At 36.8% G+C, this 21747-nt stretch overlaps 2 protein-coding genes across 2 annotated transcripts in view; both read right to left on the reverse strand.

Annotated features, from left to right (window-relative positions):
• Positions 1-5119: 5119 nt before the first annotated feature.
• On the reverse strand, positions 5120-13691 carry drg1 (developmentally regulated GTP binding protein 1). The gene is made up of 9 exons (XM_073829643.1): positions 13535-13691; positions 13194-13317; positions 12896-13071; positions 10536-10605; positions 9914-10083; positions 8142-8272; positions 7891-8058; positions 7450-7572; positions 5120-5492 (listed from the first exon to the last, which is right to left on the reverse strand). The coding sequence occupies exons 1-9, from the start codon at positions 13571-13573 to the stop codon at positions 5393-5395; spliced, it is 1101 nt and encodes a 366-aa protein (XP_073685744.1). The 5' UTR covers positions 13574-13691; the 3' UTR covers positions 5120-5392.
• Positions 13692-16207: 2516 nt separating this feature from the next.
• The window catches only part of kcnn2 (potassium calcium-activated channel subfamily N member 2), a 65678-nt gene continuing 60138 nt past the window's right edge, over positions 16208-21747 (reverse strand). The window contains exon 9 of the mRNA XM_073829593.1: positions 16208-18188. Coding sequence (XP_073685694.1) covers positions 17913-18188 — 276 coding nt within the window. The 3' untranslated portion in view covers positions 16208-17912. The remainder of the gene's footprint in view (positions 18189-21747) is intronic.

The raw sequence follows: 21747 nt of genomic DNA on the forward strand, positions 1-21747 counted from the left end.
ATATTACTCTAGTTCCTGTTTAATATGCACATCACACCCAGACCACTGACTGCAATGTGTTTATTGACAAAATACATAATGCACTTCAACTATAGTGCATTTTCATTGGCTGGCCTTCTGTAGCTTTTATTAGTTGATTACATTCATAGTTAGAAATTCATTCATTCATCCATTTTATGGTTGCTATGCATCTTTTAAAGTGTTCAAAATCTCCATAAGGTGCTATAAATAATTATAAAACGTCAGCTGGTCTCGCAAAGAGGTCGAGTCTCCAAAGATTCAATAAATAAAACACTCACACACAGGCAAGCAGATGACACAATATCCGAGCAGAGTCCATTACTTTCAAAAATGACTGGAGCTGAGCAGTGCAACCTAACATGACCTCCGACGGTAAAACGGAGTGGTTCATTCATCTAGAGACTGACTGTAAGTGGCGCTCTGCAGTGAGCTCCACCCATCATCATGACCTCCCGACTACATCTAAGATTGCATTTATTCGAGCAAGGCTTACTAAAGCCTTTTTAGCCAGATATTTATGTTTCGGTAGCTGGTGCAAAATTTGTTCATACACTTTCTTATGACGAATGAGGATTCAACTGGACTTGGACATTTGTCATAATTTATTTTAAAGCTAATCGTAAAAAATATAGAACAAAATGTGATTAGAAAGAAAACCCCATGTGGTTGTAGCGCTACTCTCAGTATTAGGGGGTTGAGGTACATGTTTCCCTTTGATGTCTAAGGACTTGAAAGAACTGTGAAAAAGAAGAAAGAAATAAGCCATGGCATCAGCTTTGCTGAGGAAGTGTGAGGTGGCAACAGAACTGACACATTTTGACCACAGTTTCACTATTTTCACTTAATTTCACTCGTTGTAATGATCATGTCAGACTCGACAAACAAAACAACACAATGGATTTTATTCTCTTTAAAATACTCTTGTTTGGGACAAACAAGTTACACAAAGTTGCACAAGGTTTTATTCTTTAGATTGTGGATCTAAGAGAAAGAAATACCTGGAAGAAAGTGCACACAAGTCTCCAAAGTGCTTGGCACAACCATGGACAGAAAAGGAACTGCATGGTTAGATCAAGCACAATGGTGTCCTGGGCAAAGTCGTCAAGTCAGTAGAAACTTGTTCAGGTTGTGGATCAGTCACAAAAGCCAAGATGGAATGGTCCACATACATTCAAATGTTGTTTAAAATCATGCAGAATACAACGGGGGTCGTCTGGGAACAGGTCAAGACTTCAGGTCTGCATAAGGTGCAACCACAAAGTCATAGATCACTGGGTGAAGGTAATTCGAAAAGACCATCAAAAGATCAAGACGTTGTCAACGAGAGTTCTTGACCCATCCTCGGATGTTGTATCTATTCTCAAAAATCTGTATTCAGGTCTCTGAAATCTGGAAGCCGAGAAGAGCAGTAGTATAGAGGTTGTTGCAGCTGATTGCCGAGAGCGACGAAATTGGGAGCCGGGCGGAAAAGGTGTTCGTGATAGACTGCGACTAAGGACGTCTGCGAAATTTAAAAAAGAGAAAAAGATTAGTCATAGGTCACGTTCTCACTGCAGAGACTCGCAGGCACCGCCCTTCCTGCGCAAAAACTGCGTCAAACCCCACCCTCTCCGAAAATTGTACACCTCCCCGGTACCTACGCCTGATGTCCAGTCGACAAAACTGTCAATTTCCTAAAATTTCAGAAGAATAATGAAACAGAACTCAAGAGAACTCCACAATGGGGGTTAACAAACAAGAGTGGTTTGGTAATCAAATGAGTCCGCTGTCATTCAATTGTTCAGGGGGGTTTTAAAAAATCTATAGAAATAGAGTTTGTCGAAGCAATGGTTGTCTTGTTAACGGATATCAATAGCTCCAGCTTCTTGACTTGTCCAAATAGACTGCTCTATGGGCAAACAAGAATAAACCACCAGTGGGATTTTCTTTCGCGGACAATCTTGTCTATCCCACAACTTTTGGACCTTACTGCGAAATCTTTTGTGGTAACACTTCCCAAAGTATCCCAGAGTATCCCACCTAGATTCTAGATTGTCCCCATCCTTCTGGGTGGTAATCATATTACCCCACACTTGCCATGCCCCATGGGACATTTTAGTGGGAATGGGAAGGATGGGTGCGCTAATCAACTCTAAAGGTCGGACAACTGAACCACTTAGCAAGATGAAATGGGAGGAAACAAAGATTATTAAGGATGATGTTGGAGATGCTGGTGGAGAAGGAAGGATGAGGATCAGAAAGAACAGTTGATGAAATATGAAAGGACAATGGGATTGTCTGAACCTATATTCCTCGACCAGTTTCATGGTACATTTGGTGTCTCACTGACCCCCTTGAATCTATTCTTTGAACGCGGTACAAATTTGGAGCAAGTACTACATCCTACCCAGTTTCATCAGTGTATTTTGTCCCCCTCTTGCACTATACTATTTGAAAATCTGTTACCTTGAACTTGTCCAAGACTTGTCCAAAAGGCACTAAAGAAATTTCTAGAGTCCACTGAAACTGAATTGTCAGCGTAGCTCTGTGAGGAGAAAAGAAGAACAGTTAAGACATTCAACAACTTGGACATTTAGGACTCTCACCTTGATCTTGAAGAGGACCATCTACAAGAGGACCTTCCAACAGGTTACCGCAGAAGCAAGTCTTCATGCTGAGACCAATGCCTCTTGTTCTCACCTCATCGGTGACGAAGACCATCTGAGAGCCCTGCTGTTCTGAGCTGGGTGTCTGGACTGGACCTGTTAGCCGAACTGAAGGCAAACTGTCCAGGATGTCTCTCCTCCAACACCCCCCATACTCCGCCCCTCCCTCCGCCCCGCTGGGGGGGTCGTCCAATATCACCCAGGATAGGTGGGTTGCCGAAGAGAAGTTGGGTGGTGTGGGCCAGGGTACGTGTCATTGGGAGGGGGGTAGAGGGTCCAGTTCCGCAATTCATAAATATTAATACAGAGTCCTCCCTCTTGAGGAGGGGGCAAATTCTTTAATTTTGTTAGAGGGGGAAGCGCTTTATTCACTTAATGGCTTTTATTAGTGCCCGGACTTCAACTCTTTCATTAGCTAAAGTGCTGCTATAATTTACAGGGGAAAGTGCAGCAGGGGAAGATGGGTGGGGGAAGGGCGGAGCTTGATGGGTGAGCGCTGGCTCCTCTGCCATAGGCATACGTCCCGACCATCTTAAAAAATAGACTCAGATCAATGCCTGAATCTGCCTCCATTTCATCCCCACGAACCCAATAACCTCACAAGAAGAAACGAACAGACTTTTTACGCTTTTGCTGATGCTGCGGTTTGAATTCTCATTGATAAGACACTGCATCTTTCAATTATGCTTTCTTTGAGAAAACTGTGTATTGTATTGTTCACATTAGCTATTGTTTTGTGAACAGGGTGACTGGTACGAAGCTTTTTAATTGATTATATTTAATGGGAAAAGACCACACCTAAGTCGTTTTTTTTCACTAAACAAGAATTGCCCGGTGCTTCTCGTTTTCTAGATGTTTTAAGAAGGTAGATCACGTTGCTGTATAATATCTTTGAGAAATGATTTGGCACTGCCGCAGCTGCTTAAAGCAGCCTGCCCATTAACTAAAAAGAAATTGCACTGCGAAATAAATGTAGAAATTTGTAAAAGACTCATCACAAATGGTCATCTATAGGGTTTCAACAGCTTTTGACAAATTCATTTCTATGTTGTTTGTGATTGTGAATAAGTTTTATCTCAGTGAACACTGACAAAGATCACTTACTAGCCAAGACATAGCTTAACATAACAAAATATGTGACCTTGGAGCACAAAACTTATTGTAAGTAGCACAGGTATGCAGGTATTACATTGTAATACATTGTATGGGACAAAAGTATTAATTTTATGCCAAAAATTATTAGGATGTTAAGTAAAAATCATGTTCCATGAGGATATTTTGTAAATCTTCTAGCGAAAATATATCAAAACCTAATTTTTGATTAGTAATATGCATTTGGACAACTTTAAAAGTGATTTTCTCAATATTTCAATTTTTTTGCACCCTCAGATTGCAGATTTTCTCAGCCAAATATTGTCCTAACCTAACAAACCATACATCAATGGAAAGCGTATTTATTACTCAGCTTTGTTTTTTTTTTTTTTTTTTTGACATTTTTGACTGGTTTTATGTTCCAGGGTCACATATTTATATAACTATACCGTTTTCTCCCAGATTAAAAAAAAATCTAAGGTTTAGGTTTTCTATTACTGTGGGAAAGGTTTTATTCCAAGGGATTTACCACACTAGAATTTTTTTTTTTTTTTTTTTTTGTGACCCTGGAGCACAAAACTAGTCTTAAGTAGCACAGGTATATTTACAGTAATAGCCAGAAATACATTTTATGGGTCAAAATGATAGATTTTTCTTTTATGCCAAAAAACATTAGGATATTAAGTAATCATGTTCCATGAAGATATTTTGTAAATTTCCTACCATAAATATATCAAAACCTAATTTTTGATTAATAATATGCATTGCTAAGAACTTAATTTGGACAATTTCAAAGGCGATTTTCTCAGCATTTACATTTGTTTTCCATCCTCAGATTATCTCAGCCAAATATTGTCCTATCCTAACAAAACACACATCGATTTTTAGCTTCAATAATGTATAATTCTCAATTTCAAGAAACTGACCCTTATGACTGGTTTTGTGGGTCACATTTATTTTTTTAATTGTAGTGTTCTTATCTTCAAATGCAAATGTAACAAAAAGGCTTTTTGGTTGATTAACCTTTGGGGCAGCTTGCACTGATCACACATTCATAATGTCGAATGTCCCTAGTGAGTGGGGCAATTTAAGGGCATCATTGCTTCTGACTGGGTGTGTATCATTCCTTGTCCGATTCATCCACTAAGTGGCCTGGCTATCCTGAGTGATTGATTGATTGTCACAGAGGGGGAGGGTATAATATGCAGCCACAAGACTACTGGATTAAACCATGTGAAGTGCTGGTTACTGACTAGATATCTCTTTTAGTTTTGTTCAACTGAACAAAAAAAGAAAAAAGAAAAAAGAATTGATCCAATGTTTTGTGTCAAGCATCAGCAACACATTCAGACATCCATGGATTTGTATATTCGGTTTTTATTGAAGTTTGTTTCGCAGCCAACTGATGCACTTAATCTATAACTGCATATAGCCAATAAGCCATTTGTGATGCCGATCCAAGCATGAGAAGACATATGCTTAATGTATCTGTGTGATTTACAATCATACTTTGTCCAAGTCCAAAAATAAAAATGAAGAAACAACAACGGTGCCATGGGAACCTTCGGGGCATTTTGAAATGTCTTATCGCTTCTTATTTGAAGTGTACTGATCATGCAAACATCAGAGTTCTTTTATTTCTTGACCAGCTGGATTACATCCTCATCTTCGAGCACATGGTCTTTGCCGACTTTCTGCGGGTTGTGCTTCACTGATGACCCCCACACCAATGCACTGCAGAGAAAAAAAAAAAAGAGAGATGATGCTAGGCACATTTCAACACAGGAGTATTGTACTGAATCCTTATCAGTTCGTACTGTTAGTAATGCTTAAAACAATCTGAGTACGATGCTTCTAACAATCTGAGTACGATGCTTCTGTACCAGTTTCTGCCATGATGACTCTCTGAAGATTTTAGCATGGTTATGGATATGACAATGTTAATGTATTTGGTCTTGGCAATCTGCTACACTGCTGAATTGCTGCTGCTGTTGTAGATTATTGCTGCTACAGCTGCAAAGCAAGTACAGGAACCTGCTACTGCCAATACATACGCCGATGCAGTCCTGCGAGTATTTAAGATAATCTGTAGTAGATCTATACAGGTGGAGCTGGGGAGGTGGAGGGTTTCAGAGTAACTCAATGCGCACTGTAAAAAATGCTCAATTGAATGCTAACCAGCCACTTTGGCAGAAACTAGTTATGATAATCCTTTTTTAAAGGCATCTTAAATTTGAGTTTTTATTTTTTATAAACCAGTGTTGTTAACTAATTTTATTAAAAATTATTTTAATTGAAATAACTATTCAAAAGTTTTTGGACGGTAAGTATTATTAATGCTTTTTTTTTTTTTTTTAAGTCTCTTTTGCTCACCAAGGCTGCATTTATTTTATCTAAAGTACAGCAAAAATTGTACAATTTTGAAATATTTTTACTATTTAAAATAACTTCTTTCTATTTGAATATATTTTAAAATGTAATTTATTGTGTGACCAAATCTACATTTTCAGCATCATTACTCCAGTCTTCGGTGTCATGTGATTCTTCAGAAATCATTCTTATATGCTGTTCAGGAAACATTTATTATTATTATTATCAATAATAAAAGTAAGTATATATATTTTTGTTGTGGGAAAATTATAAATTAATACTTTTATTTAGATAGGATGCTTTAAATTAATCAAAAGTGATGATAAAGACATTTATAATGTTCCAAAAGTTTCCTATTTTAGACAAATGTTGTTCTTCTGAACTTTCAATTTCTCAAAGAAACCTGAAAAAATGTTCAACATTAAAAATAATAAATGTTTTTTAAGCAGCCAATCAGAATATTACAATGATTTCTGAAGGATCTGGAGAAACAATGCTAAAAAATTCAGCTTTGAATAAATTAATTAAAAAAAAATATTCAAATATAAAGTTATTTTAAATAGTACAAATGTTTTAATAATTTTAATATTGTTTTTGCTAAACCTTGGAACAAACAAATGCAGGCTTGGTGAGCAGACTTCTTAAAAAACATTAAAAATATTATCTTATTGTTCAAAAAATTCCAAAACTGGAAAAAAAAAGTTAAAGTAATAAAACTTAAGTTGAAATAAAAAAAGCTAACCGGGAAAAAAAAGCTAAAATGATAAAAATAAAATTAACAAATAATAATAAATAAATAAAATTTAAACTGAAATCTAAAAAAAAGCTCATTAACAGAATAACAGCATATAAATAATACTAAAACACGTGTTATAAATAGAGAAAAATTCAGAGAGGCAACATTTTAGAAGAAATGTAAAAGAAATCTAAATTCATCAATATAAGAAAACAAAATTAAGACCTCAAAGGCTGAATTTAGGAACAAGGTCTTCTCAAAAGTATGGAACAACAGACTGTAACCTTGGAAGTGAGTTTAGGATACTGTGCTCATGTGTGAGAAATAAAGATAACTAGTGCTGCAATTACATCAGAGCCATTTGCTATCAGGAATTTAAATCAGATCTTATTCTCTAGATGTCAACACAAATGAACAATGACGTACAGCATCAAGGGAAATCCATAATCACTCTTCATTCTGACTTAAGGCTTCAATGCAGCCTTTACTAAATGAAAACAAAATCAATCACTCACCCATTTCAGCCCATTTGTAGAAAATAACATTTTTAACACGAGCCTCCTTGAACATTTTGAAGTCACTTACTATTTGAATTCTTTGATGAGGTTTTTGTGAATCTTTAAGCAGAAGTCCTCAACAGCTGTCCTTCCATCTGGGAGAACCACAGGTGATGTATAATCAGGAAGCTGTCCTTTCGGCTTTGTGTAGCTGCGAAATATCAGTCTGCGTTATTATACATTCTGCTGCGGCTTTATGACACATACTGCATATTGTAAACTTCTGAAAACTGGCAGTGAGCGCTAGGCGGCAGAACACCAAGGTATATTATAGTACATTATGTTCCTGTAAGCTTCACACAGGAAGCATTTCCACTCAAAGTGACATTTCAATACACAATGTGTACAGCAAATCACTATTTTCATTACATTCCCGAAAGCAGTTCCAAACAGTATGCAGCTTAATTAAGTGGATTTGTTCTTGCCAAATTCTAAGCATGCCTTCCCAGAATGCACTGCAGTGACTCACATGCGCACTAGATGCAGGTAGTCCCAGATCTTTTCCAACAGGTCGTCAAAGTTCCAGCGGTGGTGAGCGGAGATTGGCACGCAGTGAGGGATTTTGTAGATAACGTCCAGCTCCTCGATGGAGATCTGGTCGATTTTGTTGAGCACGTAGATGCAGGGGATGTAAACCCTGGAGAGGAGAATAAGAACCGTGTGAAAAATCTCTTCTAAAGTGAGAATGACTGAGGATGGAGGATGTGAAGATGGTCCTACCGGTTCCCTTCCACCACATCAATGAGGTCGTCAGCCGTAGCGTCGCTTCGTAGGGTTATATCTGCGTTGTGGATCTTGTACTCAGAAAGGATGCTTTTCACAGTATCACCGTCCAGCTCACTTTGAGCACACTAAAACAAAACAATGATGACAACTTTAAACATGAATGATTTGGGGTGCGTTTCCCAAAAGGATTGTAAACAACACTCTACTGCAAGCCTAAAATGTGAATAAAATGGTTTGTAATGAAGAAATGACTTATAAATAAGTAAAAAGATTTTTCTGGTCTGTTTCTTGGTTTATAAAAAATGACATGCAAAGATAAATAATTTGTAATAAACAAAATTATTTAAAAAAAGATTTCATGTTTATTGTTTTTTTTTTTTGGCTGATAAAATAATTCAAAAGCATTTTTCAAAAGTGTTTTTTTGTCAGAGCCCTTGTTATTCTTTATCACACCAGACATACACTACCAGTCAAACGTTTTTGAACAGTAAGATTTTTAATGTTTTTAAAGAAGTCTCTTCTGCTTACCAAACCTGCATTTATTTGATCCTAAGTACAGCAAAAACTGTACAATTTTTTAATAATTTTACTATTTAAAATAACGGCTTTCTATTAGAATATTTTTTTAAATGTAATTTATTCCTGTGATTTCAAAGTTATATTTTTTAGCATCATTACTGCAGTCAAATGATCCTTCAGAAATCATTCTAAAATGCTGATTTGCTGCTTATCATTATTATTATTATTATGTTGAAAATAGCTGGGTATAATTTTTTTCAGGTTTCTTTGATGTATAGACAGTTCAGAAGTACAGCATTTATCTAAAATAGAAATCTGTTGTAACATTATAAATGTCTTTAATATCATGTTTGATCAATTTAAAGCATCCTTGCTAAATAAACAAAAATTTCTATCATTTCAATAATGTTACAAAAGCTTTTTATTTCAGATAAATGCTGATCTTTGGATCTTTCTATTCAGCAAATAATCCTGGGAAACTGTACTTGTACTCAACTGCTTTAAATATTAATAATAAAAAAGTAAATAAAAGTATAACAAATTAAAAATAATAACAAATTGCCATATTAGAGTGATTTCTCAAGGATCATGTGACACTGAAGATTGGAGGAATGGTGCTGAAAATGTATCTTTGGTCTCAGGAATAAATTACATTTTAAAACATACTCAAATAGAAAACACTTATTTTAAATAGTACAAATATTTCACAATTGTACTGTTTGTGCTGCACTTTGGATCAAATAAATGTAGGCTTGGTGAACAAAATAGACTTCTTTAAAAAAAAACAAAAAAACAAAAAAAACAATAAAAATCTTACTGTTCCAAAACTTTTGACTGGTAGCGAATATCGGTTCAAAATATCGGTTATCAGTCTACTTGATGTGCAATAATCATTATACGCCCTGAAAAATACATATCAGTGAACCCCTATTTTAAAAAATTACCTTATAAGCATTTACTTAAATATTTACCATTTATTATAAAATCGAGGTAGGAAGCAAACATTCTGGCAATTAGTAGTTAGTCCTAAACTTTAATAGAAATAACGTAGTTTTTTTTTCTAAGTCACTCTATTTTACAAATATTCCAATAAATTAAAAGCCATTTAATTCATTTTAAATTAACTTGTTACCTAAAAGTTTGCTAAATTGTGGTTAATTATTAATATTTTTTTTTTTTTGTTTAACAGGTTAATACTTAGGCTTATGCTTTTTATAAATGTATGCAACAGAGGTGTGAAGTCATACAGTTGCTGTGAAGTTGATTCCGCCCTTGTCTTTCTTCTTGAAGCCAATATTTGGTGGTTGCTTGTTAAGTCGGATGCCAAAACCTTCCAACTCATGTTCAATAAGCTTCTTGTGTCCGAGAGGCTTCAGAACGTCCAAGACAATCAGGATGAGGTTGCAAGTGCGAGCAACTGTTGAACGGAGACAAGATCAGGGAGAGTGAATGTGACTGGCAATAAATCACACTAAATATACAGGAGTGTGCCAAAAGTCTCTTTAAATACCAGTCCGCAAGGAATAATTCCTAAAAAATAAAAACTCACCCTCAGGCCATGCAATATTTTTTCATCTGAACAAATTTTGAGAATAATTCAGTTGTTAAAAATGCATTGATAGATTTGTTTATTACAAGCACAAATCTTTTTTTTAATTGTGGATTATTGTGAAGTTTTTATCAGCTCTCTGAATTCTGACGGCACCCATTCACTGTAGAGGATCCATTGGTGAGCAAGTGACGCAATGCTAATTTCTCCAATTTTTTTCTGATGAAGAAAGCTCATTTCCTTCTTGGATGTCCCAAGCATGATTACGTTGTCAGTGAATGTTAGTTTTCAGTTAAACTAAATTTGAAAAGATTTGTTACCAGCAATGACTTGTCGTCCTCTTCCTTTGCCATCTTTGGCCCCCTCAATGATACCTGGGAGATCCAGAAGCTAATAAAACAAAAAAAGAATAATCTAATTATAAATGGTCAAACCTGACTGACAAATTTCTTTTAATCATTTACCAAAACTATAAAATGTTGGAAACCTGTACTCCCGGATGTTTAAGCCAAGGGAAAGGCTCTCAATAACGCATTTTGATGGAGCATACTGCATTCAATATAGTGTTTTTACAACCCCTCACCAATCGGCCATATTGGCAGCATTGAACGTGAACAATGCCACTGAACCGAACGAAACTCACATATTTTGCTGATGTCATGTTTTGGGCTGTACTAAAAAAAAAGATGTAAAAACATCTGGAGTACTATAGACTGCCAAAAAATATAAATCAAGTAGAAGAGTGCAAAAAACTCTCTTAGGAACAAAAGGCATTTATGGTTGGCCAAACTGACCCAGGATTTCCAGGGCAAGAATCTTGACAACATTCGTGTTTGTTCTTATTATTTCCAGTCAGGAAGGTGAAATATTAGAGTAATATCTTCATTAATACTGCTAATACGTATCTTAACTTTAGTTTGTCAAAATATTGAGCCCTTTCCTGCTTAACAAGTCCTTCTCTATATGATTTAGCAGCTTCCACACGTTTTTCCCATGGTTTACAAAGCATAAATTAGCAGAACAAAAAAATGAAGCTTTTCGGAGCGCCGAGGCTTTCCCCTCAACTGTTTCGTAAAAAGGTTCATTACTCAACACGTTGCACAATAATGACATCTTGCGGTCAAAGGTGGAAAAAGTTGCTTTTGCGTTCCAGATGTCCGAGCGATTTTTGGACAGTTTCATAAAATAAATCAATTTGTGCTACGAAAACCATAAGAAATAAAAAAAAAAAAAATTTAATTTTACTTACACAAGGTATAAATGAATTAATCTGTAAATAAACTTACAAAAAGTATAAGCATGGTTCATGTAGGCATATATGATCAAAGTAAATTAAGAATTTTGTAATATTAAAGGAGTAGTTCACTTTCAGAACAGAAATTTACAGATACTTTACTCACCCCCTTGTCATCCAAGATGTTCATGTCTTTCTTTCTTCAGTCATAAGGAAATGGTGTTTTTTGAGTAAAACATTTCAGGATTTCTCTCCATATAGTGGACTTCTATTGAACTTCCAAAATGCCGTTTAAAATGCAGCTTCAAAGGGCTCTAAACGATCACAGCCGAGAAAAGAAGGGTCATCTAGCGAAACTATGGGTTATTTTCTAAAAAATTTTTTTACAATTTCTATACTTTTTAAGTTTTTAACTTTAGCTCGGCAAGACGAGCATTTGAAATTAAAAAGTATACAAGTTGTTAATGTTTTTTTTAGAAAATAACCGATCGTTTCGCTAGATAAGACCCTTCTTCCTCGGCTGGGATCATTTAGTGCCCTTTGAAGCTGCATTTAAGCTGCATTTTGGAAGTTCAAACTCAGGGGCACCATAGAAGTCCACTATATTGAAAGAAATCCTGAAATGTTTTACTCTAAAACCACCATTTCTTTACGACTAGGGCTGTGCAATAAATCGCATGCGATTGTCATGCGTATCTCATCAGTAAAGCCGGTTCTGTGATTAGTAGTAAATCTCCATCACCTGCATTCAGATGGCGCGGTATTCAAAACACTGAGCCGTAGATCACTGAAAAGCTACGCAATATCGCGTTCAAAATCGCAGATGAATCGCATTCGATTTTGAACACGATATTGCATAGCTTTTCAGTGATCTACGGCTTAGTGTTTTAAATACCGCGCCATCTGAACGCACGTGATGGAGATTTACTACTAATCACAGAACCGGCTTTACTGACGAGATACGCATGACAATCGCATGCGATTTATTGCACAGCCCTATTTACGACTGAAGAAAGAAAGACATGAACACCTTGGATGACAAGTGGGTGAGTACATTATCTGTACATTTTTATTCTGAAAGTGAACAACTACTTTAAGAATATTATACTACTAGGTACTTACACTATATTGACTGGGTTAAACAGAATTGCATTACTAAAAAGAGACTAAAATACAATTTTCATTGATTGAAACTAGACTAAATGTCATCAGTTTTCGTCGACTAAAATAAGACTAAATTGCTCAGACTTTTAGTACACTAAAAAGAGTATGAACGTGACTAAAACTAATAAAAACAAATATGACAGCTTCACACAAAGACTAGACTAAAACGAAAATTAAAACAGGCCGCCAAAAAAACAACACTACATCCGGGTAACTGACCAAATCGTGATGTACTGTGATCACTTTGTCTGGTATATGATGAATTAGTGCAAATCATTTTACCTGAATCTTGGCTCCTTTATAACGGATCACTCCTGGTACAGTTGTCAGTGTGGTGAACTCATAAGCAGCGACCTCAGAGTACACACCAGCCAAGTTACTCAGAAGAGTGGATTTGCCCACTGACGGGAAGCCCACAAAACCTATTCGGGCATCACCGGTTTTTGCCACATCAAAACCTGCAGGAAAAACAAAGCAGATCACAATTTAATCACTCAGGACCCCCTATGTAAAACTAGTGCGTAAAGCACCATGGGCAAGATATTGAAGCCTGTGTATGTGATGATATAGCAGTACCAACCCTCTCCAGTGCCTCCTCCGCTGCCTCCTTTAGGAGTGATGAGCTCTCTCCTCAATTTGGCTAATCTGGCCTTCAGCAGACCCAGATGATGAGCTGTGGCCTTATTCTTCTGAGTACGAGCCATCTGCAGGAAACAGACAATTCATAAAAACAAATATTTACAATGACAATGTCAAGCCAACAATTGATTTCCACAGCTTTTATCATTCTGTAACATTTAAATACGAAGTTTATTCATTCTCAAGTTCATTTCTGAAATCCAGCTGCATGCACTGTTGAATGGGTTTGGCGCTAAAGGGCTAACGGCTAGTTTTCACACATTAGTGTTCGTGTCAACCCACCTCGTTCTCGATTTCGGCTATTTTGGCGAGCAAACTCATTTTGGCGTTGGTCCTTTCAAAGTCGTCACTTGAAAAATAAAAAGTTTATGTTACTTTATCAGTTATACAGCTCCTTGGCTCAAAAGCACACCGTTGTCATGCTTTGCCTTGAGTTCACGCCACGCTCAGGTCTCGCGATGTTTTGCCGTTTCCCGTGTCTGACAAAAGGGCTCCGTCTACTGGTAAGGAGTGAATACTTACAGTTCTTTCCTTTTTGCAGAGATATTTCGGTGAGGATGCTGTAATAGATATATTTTAGAATATCAAGCTTAAATGTGACTCTGGAAAACAAAATCAGTCATATGGGTATTTTTTTTTAAATGGAAATTTATACATTATCTTAAAGCTGAATAAATAAGCTTATAAGCTGAATAAATAGGATAATATTTGACCAAGATAAAATATTTGAAAATAAAAAAAATCTAAATATTGAGAAAATCGACTTTTAAAGATGTCCAAATGAAGTTCCTAGCAATGCATATTAATAATCAAAAATTAGTTTTGTTATATTTACGGTAGGAATTGTACAAAATATCTTACTGGAACATAATCTTTACTTAATATCCTAAAGATTTTTGGCATTAAAAGTACATTTGATAATTTTGACCCATACAATGCATTTTTGGCTATTGTTACAAATGCTACTTAAGGCTGGTTTTATGGTCCAGTAAACTCAAATAACTAAATGTGAATTCAAAATTCTGAAAATTATTAAATCTAACATTTATTAGCCCATGTATCTGTGGTATCACAACTGTTTTTGTCACATAAAACAAAGCGTGAAAGTTGAAAAAAGCATGAAAGTGAAAGAGTGGATTAAAACAGCAAAACTGCCATTTATTTTATGACTGTATAATTATTGAAATAATAATTATGAAAATTATTTTGGTGTGATTTGGCTTTTTTTTCTTTTCTTTTTTTTTGTTAAAAGTAGGCTACTAAGATTGAATTGCAACTCAAAGAAAAAGATGTTTTGTTTTTTTATGAGTATACTGTTGACTTCAAAATTTGGTATATTGTGAATTTACTCCGTATATATGGACAATTCTTTATTCACAAATGTAAATGGGCAGTGAAAAAAAAAACAATTTACTCATTTTAAAATAGAAATCGGTCACTACTTGGATATGTTAAAAGAAACAAGAAATAACAAACCTAAAAAATAAACTATTCTAAAGCCTTAAATTTATTATTTGAATCACTTGTAACCATTTGTTCTTGTTTATGTGATTTTCGTATTGCTTTCCCTATCTTATTTAATTTTTTAAATATTTATTTATTTGTTTTGATGTAGTTTATATGTTATTACCCTTGGATGTTCGTTGTTCTTAAACAACTGCAAAAAAAGAGAGAGAGAGAGAGAGACTCTCTCTCTCTTACACACACACACACACACACACACACACACACACACACACACACACACACACACCACCACCACCACCAACAACAACAACAACAACAACAACAACAACAGCAACAACAGCAGCAAACAACAGCAACTGATCTGTGACTGTACTTGTTAGCCAATCAAAGAACTTGGAGGCGACTCTCAACCATAGCGTGAGCTTTGGGGCGGGACTACTTGGTTAGCAGCAGGGCCGTTGAGAAAACTGTTTGGAAAGAGAATCCTAGCTGCGTTTGCCACCTAAAATGCTGCTTTATCAGGCGTATTTTGTTCAACTTATAAGCTTCTATCTAGAAATAATTATTTAGTCATTATGGTGCCAAAACCTTTAATGAATTAGTCATAGATCAGACATAACGCCAAAGACTATCCACCTTTTTCTTCCTGAGTGAGCGCGGCCATTTGTAAATTTAATGTGTGGTGTCTGGCTTCCGGTCTCATTTGCATCCACCTATTTTTAGCTGTACAAAACAGCTTTTATTGCTGCTTGATATTGCAAATTGGTGTGTGTTACCATATTATTTTAAATTATTATCTTAATTATGAGCACAGAGGTTTGTAGTGCAAACAGTTTTACCTTTACTGCATGTTAATTGTTCTTCTTCATGTTATTTTCCTGTAGTGGCTAATGAAGCTATAGGCTTGCTTCCATGTTGAAGAAAAAGGTGGATACAAGGGACTTTGATGACGTTAAGGTGCCCTGCAATTTTTTTTCCCTTCTCAGTGTAGACAAATCACAAAAAATGTATAGTTAATATATTGTCAGAGGGCAAAATGTATGGGAATAACACATAATACTACACCTTAGCATTTCCATGTAAATACCATGTGACGAATTACTGTTGAGCAAAAAGAAACTTGATTGGAAAGTTGAGTAGTTGAGTAGTCAATATTTTTTATCTGTTTTCCATAAGACTGTATATTTTACAGACTCTACCTCCAGCTGGTTTTGCTGCTTGAGATTGCAAATTGGTGTCTTACCATATTTTAATGTAATGTGATTCTAAACAACTGTTTTTTGCAAACAGTTCCCTGCACTTTGTTATTCTTCTTGTTATTTCCTTACAGCGGCTAATGAACCAGAAGTCTCGTCCATAGGCTTACTTCCGCGTTGAAGAATAAGGTAAATAGATAACCTGAAAGCTAACACAAAACAACACACTACTGCATTAAACCTATAAAACACCAGTGCTCAAACAGACACACTTTTCTGTTAAATAGTTTCATTTTATTGTTTATATTCATTTTGCATACAGTATTTAATCACTCATAGTTTCTATGTTGGTGAAATTGCTGGATCCACCATTGTTTCACTAGGTTTTGTAACCCCTTTAATGACATTACACCCTGGGATGTGTTGTTGCTGGGCCAGGTTATGAAATGCACCAATATATCCACCATGAACCCATCATATATCTTTAGAATCTAAAGTGCACAGATCTATCAATAACATGCTATCAGTAAATGATAGTAAAGTATGGTGAACCGCTCATAATCCCTCCTGCAATAAGTAGTCTTGTGGTAAACAATCCGTTGCATCAGACAGACGTTTGTGTTTACATTCTGAATGGCGTGAGCCTGACAGATCGGAAAAGAAGCATGAGACTCTGTTACTTTGATTTTTGTGCTGTGGATTTGTTTGACCTTTAACATCAGAAAAAACCGGCTGAATTCACAGGGCCGTCCCAGAGAAATCCATTACAGTACAATGGTACAATTCGGCTCGCTGGGAAATCTTTAGACGTTCCCTACTCTCTAACAATTTTGAAAGCTTTGGTTCTGCATTCCACTCCCACACTCAAGTACAGTTCGAAACACACATACGCATTTGGAGGTGTGCTTGTCCTCAGTAATGTACAAAAATAGGCATTTCCAAACATATACAAGGTAGTTGCTGCTCTTAAACAGATCTACGTCTAGAAATAGCATCCAGTAGATCTCGTCTCGATTTGAAGACCGTTTAAGCGTAAAGCACACAGTGTACCAAGAGCGTTTCCTCTCAGCTATTCCACGTCGCAGTTGAAACTAATGGAGCCGTTGGTGCAATAACAGCAGCGATCTAGCATCTACATTGTAAGCACAGTCATTTCAGTTGAGGTCTCATTTGCTGCCCTTGCCGTAGCCTACACAATCATTATCGTTGTACATTCTGGCCATTATCCTATGACTAAAGGTGTCTTTCTATTTGAATGAGCAACATAAATTCTTATTATAGTCAGTAAGCGTTGAAGTGCATTGATAAAAAGTGCAAGTATAGATTCAGATGCATTCATTTCGAGAGGAGTAACTTGTTTGCAACACGGCCCCCCGAATAGTCGCTTTTAGAGGGCTCACAACAGAAGAACACTACAGCCGATGCCGTTTCCTAACCTAAAAGATATATGCTTTCCTTTGAGAGTGTAAATCTAGGGGTTTCGCTATTTGGACGGGAAGGGGAGGCATTCCTTATCTGCCCCTGTCTTGGGTTCAGACATGCTATTAGTTCCTCAATAAAGCCTGTTGATTCAAAGAACAGGTCAGATCTCATTCACATACGTAGAGACAGACAATTCGGTAGGAAGCACTAGTCTGGCACTATTCGGTGCCGTTTGAGGTCATCACATTGCTCGCTTTCCTGAATTAAGTCCTGCCGGAAGGACTTGCTCACCTGATAGCCCCATCTTTCCATCATTAGTTACTGAGAAAAGTCTCTCTGTGATCCTGTCAACAGAGAAACAGCATCATTTATTGAGGTAAAAAAAAAAGAAAAACAAATCGACAAGATATGTGTGGAAGTTTCCATTTCAACCGCATTATCCCCGGTAACCTCTGATGGTGTCATCAGAATTTGGATAATACTTTATTGAAACCATAAGGCTTTACAGTAAAATGCAACTTGGCCATATGATGGCGAAAGTCTTCTCCGGAGAGACGCCGGCTGGGCTGGCAGCCCTAGCTGCTCTCGGAGGAAGTGGGCGGCGCGGTGGAAGACGATCGGCGCCGGGAGACGGACTGCGAGCGCTCGTGGCTGTGTTTGTCGTACGGCTGGAGCTGCACCTCCAGGAAGTCCCGGTGCTGCTGGCTGATCACCTGACTGATGAGGCCTGGAAGCGCCTGCAAGTTGCTGAGCAATGTCTCCAGTTTGGTCTCCAGCAGCGCGATCCTCTTTTCCATGTCCTCGCCCCGCTCGTTCAGGTCCGAGACCAGGTCGTACATGATGTTTTGAGTCTGAGGTGAAGCGAGGGAGAGTTTATTATTAGCAGACATTCATAAATGAGCATTCCAACAGCCTGGTGATCAGGTTGTATTAAACGTCTTTCATCATTTTAACCATAAAAAATGAGAACAACTGTCATGTCACAAAGGACATGTCGAACCCAGCTGCATGTGGCAGGCGCTCTAAAAAGCACTGGGGTGATGGATTGTCCTGATGAGAAATGAAGTGTACCGTCCATATTTTTAGACATCTCAATTCCCAACCCAAGACATAAAAGGTCTTTCATGATATTGCATCATGCGCACAAACTTCAAACTCAGACACCTAGTCACAAGCACCTAACAAACATTAAAAGATGCCAGAAACTTATTTTAGCATTGTTATAAAATGCTTGCCTTTTGCTCACAACAGTGTAGAGACAGGCCGATCATCAGTTTAACCAATATTTTTGACCAACATTCACACTTTTGTTACAGATATTCAGATTTTTGTGAAAAAAAAAAAATAAACCAATTATTGGTACTTACCAATACCAATAGTTTGACTGATGTTTTTATTGATAACGTGCCAATGATCGGCTTCACCAATAATTTAACAAACAATATTCACAAAAGTTTAAATATCGGTAAAGAGTGCACCTTAGCAATGCACAGTGCTTAAAGGGATTAAGACCTGTTTGGCTTAATATAATGTAAGTTATGTCTCTTATTTAAATATGTAGTAGAAAACCAATGAAAGACTTTATTAAAAAGTCTTAAAGTCTGTTATTAAAAGAAATCCACATTGTTTTCTGCATGTTTTGGATTATGAGGGGAGCCATTATTTCGGTGATGGTTGCACTCTGTGATGTACTGGCGCTACCTGTTGCTATTTGTACCGCAACAACTCAGAAAACACAATACATTTCTGATACGATGTCACATTGTGCAGCTTTTGGTTGTAATTTTCAAAGGGCAACAAGAGAAGCGATGTAAGTCTCCACTGCTTTTCATAGCGATAAAAAGCGGAGAAAAGAATGGGAATGTGTCTTTGTTCTCTCCACTTCAGCCCTGATGCCTTTGAGGCTTTTAGTAGACCACAGCTACTGAAAGAGTTAACAAACGGCAGAGACAAGAAACACTAGATGCCATCCTGGCAGGATGTAAACATGCTGACGCTTGTCATGACGCCGCAGCCACTGTGATGGATTTCTCAGTGTGGATTTCATTTGATATCCTAGTCTCTTTGTGGGAAAAATGATGATATGGCATTTTGTTTAAGTCTACTATTATATTCATTGCCAACTGTAAGCTCTTACTTTAGCTGTGGTCATCATATCATTATTTTATTTTCAGAGTTGTGCGGAAGTAAAAATAGCAACAGGCAGCGCCAGTAGCTCACTAAATCCAACCATTTCACATCATTGAAATAAGGGTGCCCCCATAGTACAAAATATGTATGAACGTATTGGGATTTTTTAATATTAAAAAAACAGTTGAGGTCAAACATTTACATACACCTTGCAGAATCTGCAAAATGTTAATTATTTTACTAAAATAAAACACATCATACAAAATGCATTTTTTTTTTATCTAGCACTGACCTGAATAAAATATTTCACATAAAAGACATTTACATATAGTCCACAAGAAAAATAATAATTGAGTTCATAAAAATGACCCTGTTCAAAAGTTTTCTTAATACTGTGTTGTAACCTGAATGATCCAGAGCTGTTTTTTTGTTTGTTTTTGTTTATGATAGTTGTTCATGAGTCCCTTGTTTGTCCCGAACAGTTAAAACTGCCTGCTGTTCTTCAGAAAAATCCTTCAGGTCCTACAAATTCTTTGGTTCTTCAGCATTTTTGTGAAATGAATCTTTCCAACAACGTCTTTTCACACTGAGGACGACTGAGGGACTCGGCAACTATTACAAAAGGTTCAAATGCTCACTGATTCTTCAGAAGGAAACACAACGCATTAAGAAAAGGGGGTGGAATTTTTTTTACATTTAAAGATCAGGGTAAATGTAACTTATTTTGTGCTCTGGAAAAACATGTAAGTATCTTCTGTAGCTTGTGAAGGGCAGTAATGAATGAAAAAAAGATATTTAATAAAATAAGAAAAATGTACACATCTCTATTCCTTTCAAAAGTTTACACCCCAAATGCATTGTTTTCTTTCTGAAGCATCAGTAAGCGTTTGAACCTTCTGTAATAGTTGCATGTGAGTCCCTCAGTTGTCCTCAGTGCGAAACGATGGATCTCAAAATCATACAGTCATTGTTGAAAAGATTCAAAGGATTAAAATACACAAAAATTCAGAAAAAAAAAAAACACAATTTGTGGGACCTGAAGGATTTTTCTGAAGAAAAGCAGGCAGTTTAACTGTTCAGGACAAACAAGGGACTCATGAACAACTATCACTAAACAAAACAAAAACACAGCTGTGGATCATTCAGGTAACAACATGGCATTAAAAATCAAAGGGACGTAAACTTTTGAACAGGGTCGTTTTTATAAATTCAACTACTATTTTCTCTTCTGGACTATATGTAAACGTCTTTTATGTGAAATATCTTATTCAGGTCAGTATTAAAAAAATAACATGCATTTTGTATAAACATTAGCAGATTCTGCAAGGTGTATGTAAACTTTTGACCTCAACTGAATTTAAGTAAGAGACATCATTTACATTATATTAAGTCATACAAGTAGTCACAGATACGGTGTGGGCAGAGTTATGCAATGTAGTTTAATACTCTGGCTTAGAGGTTTGTTCAAATCCCTCATCCTAAGTATAAGCAACAGTGGCACTTGCCTTAACAACCACTAGTAAATATGAAAACACTGGCTTCATAACTTTCTGAAGAAAAGCTTACAAATAATATCATCCTCCTAAAAATGAACAAAAGGATTTGAAAAATGAAACGGACCACAGGTGCGGTAACAGAAGTTGCAGACGCACCATATCAGTGCCCACGGGCTGTCTGAAGGTTGCAGAAGCACTGCAGCTGCTTAAGTTATTTTAAGCTGCATTCAAGGATTCATTGCCACTGGGAGCAGCTGCGGCCATGATTAATCTAATACCGCCCTCTGATGGCGAGAGGCTATTACGACAATGATAAAAGGAGACAGAAACCAGTGTGAGTCATATCGCATCCGCACTCCGCCTCAATGTCACCCTCTCCGGTTTCTTTGGGAGGTGCGGGACAGGAGGGTAATTGGGTAACACTAACTAATGACTCTCACGACAAAGCCCCGACAGAGGTTGCTGGGATATGACCGCTGCGGATGTTTGAATGTCACAGCTCCGGCGTGCGAACGAGCGAGAGTCTGTTCCAGCTGACTCATCAGATCTCGAGTGTATCCCTTTCCCAGGTTGCTGTGGCTTTTGCAGAGTCAGGCTGGCAGCGTGCCCGGTGTTCCCCAAGGCTCGCTCTTTAGTCCGTCTAAAAAATGGCCGTGAGGGAAGTGCAAATGCAGGGTTTCAAATTTATCAGCCTATTTTAACATCGCAGGTACCCATCAGTTATTCTTTTTTCTAAGGAGATGAAAGCTTTTCCGGACCATTAAGCCGCATGATGAATTGTGCG

Source organism: Garra rufa, chromosome 23 (genome assembly GCF_049309525.1).
Source record: "Garra rufa chromosome 23, GarRuf1.0, whole genome shotgun sequence".
Lineage (NCBI taxonomy): Eukaryota > Metazoa > Chordata > Actinopteri > Cypriniformes > Cyprinidae > Garra > Garra rufa.

Bases quoted from the DNA above. Each gene is read 5' to 3' on its own strand.
- drg1 (XM_073829643.1), bottom strand. From the start codon at position 13,573: ATGAGTTTGCTCGCCAAAATAGCCGAAATCGAGAACGAG. The intron at 13,318-13,534 runs GTGGGTTGACAC...TGTTTCCTGCAG, and splicing joins TAGCCGAAATCGAGAACGAG to ATGGCTCGTACTCAGAAGAA. The intron at 8,273-9,913 runs GTATGACTTCAC...GTTTTGTTTTAG, and splicing joins GAATCAACTTCACAGCAACT to TGTGCTCAAAGTGAGCTGGA.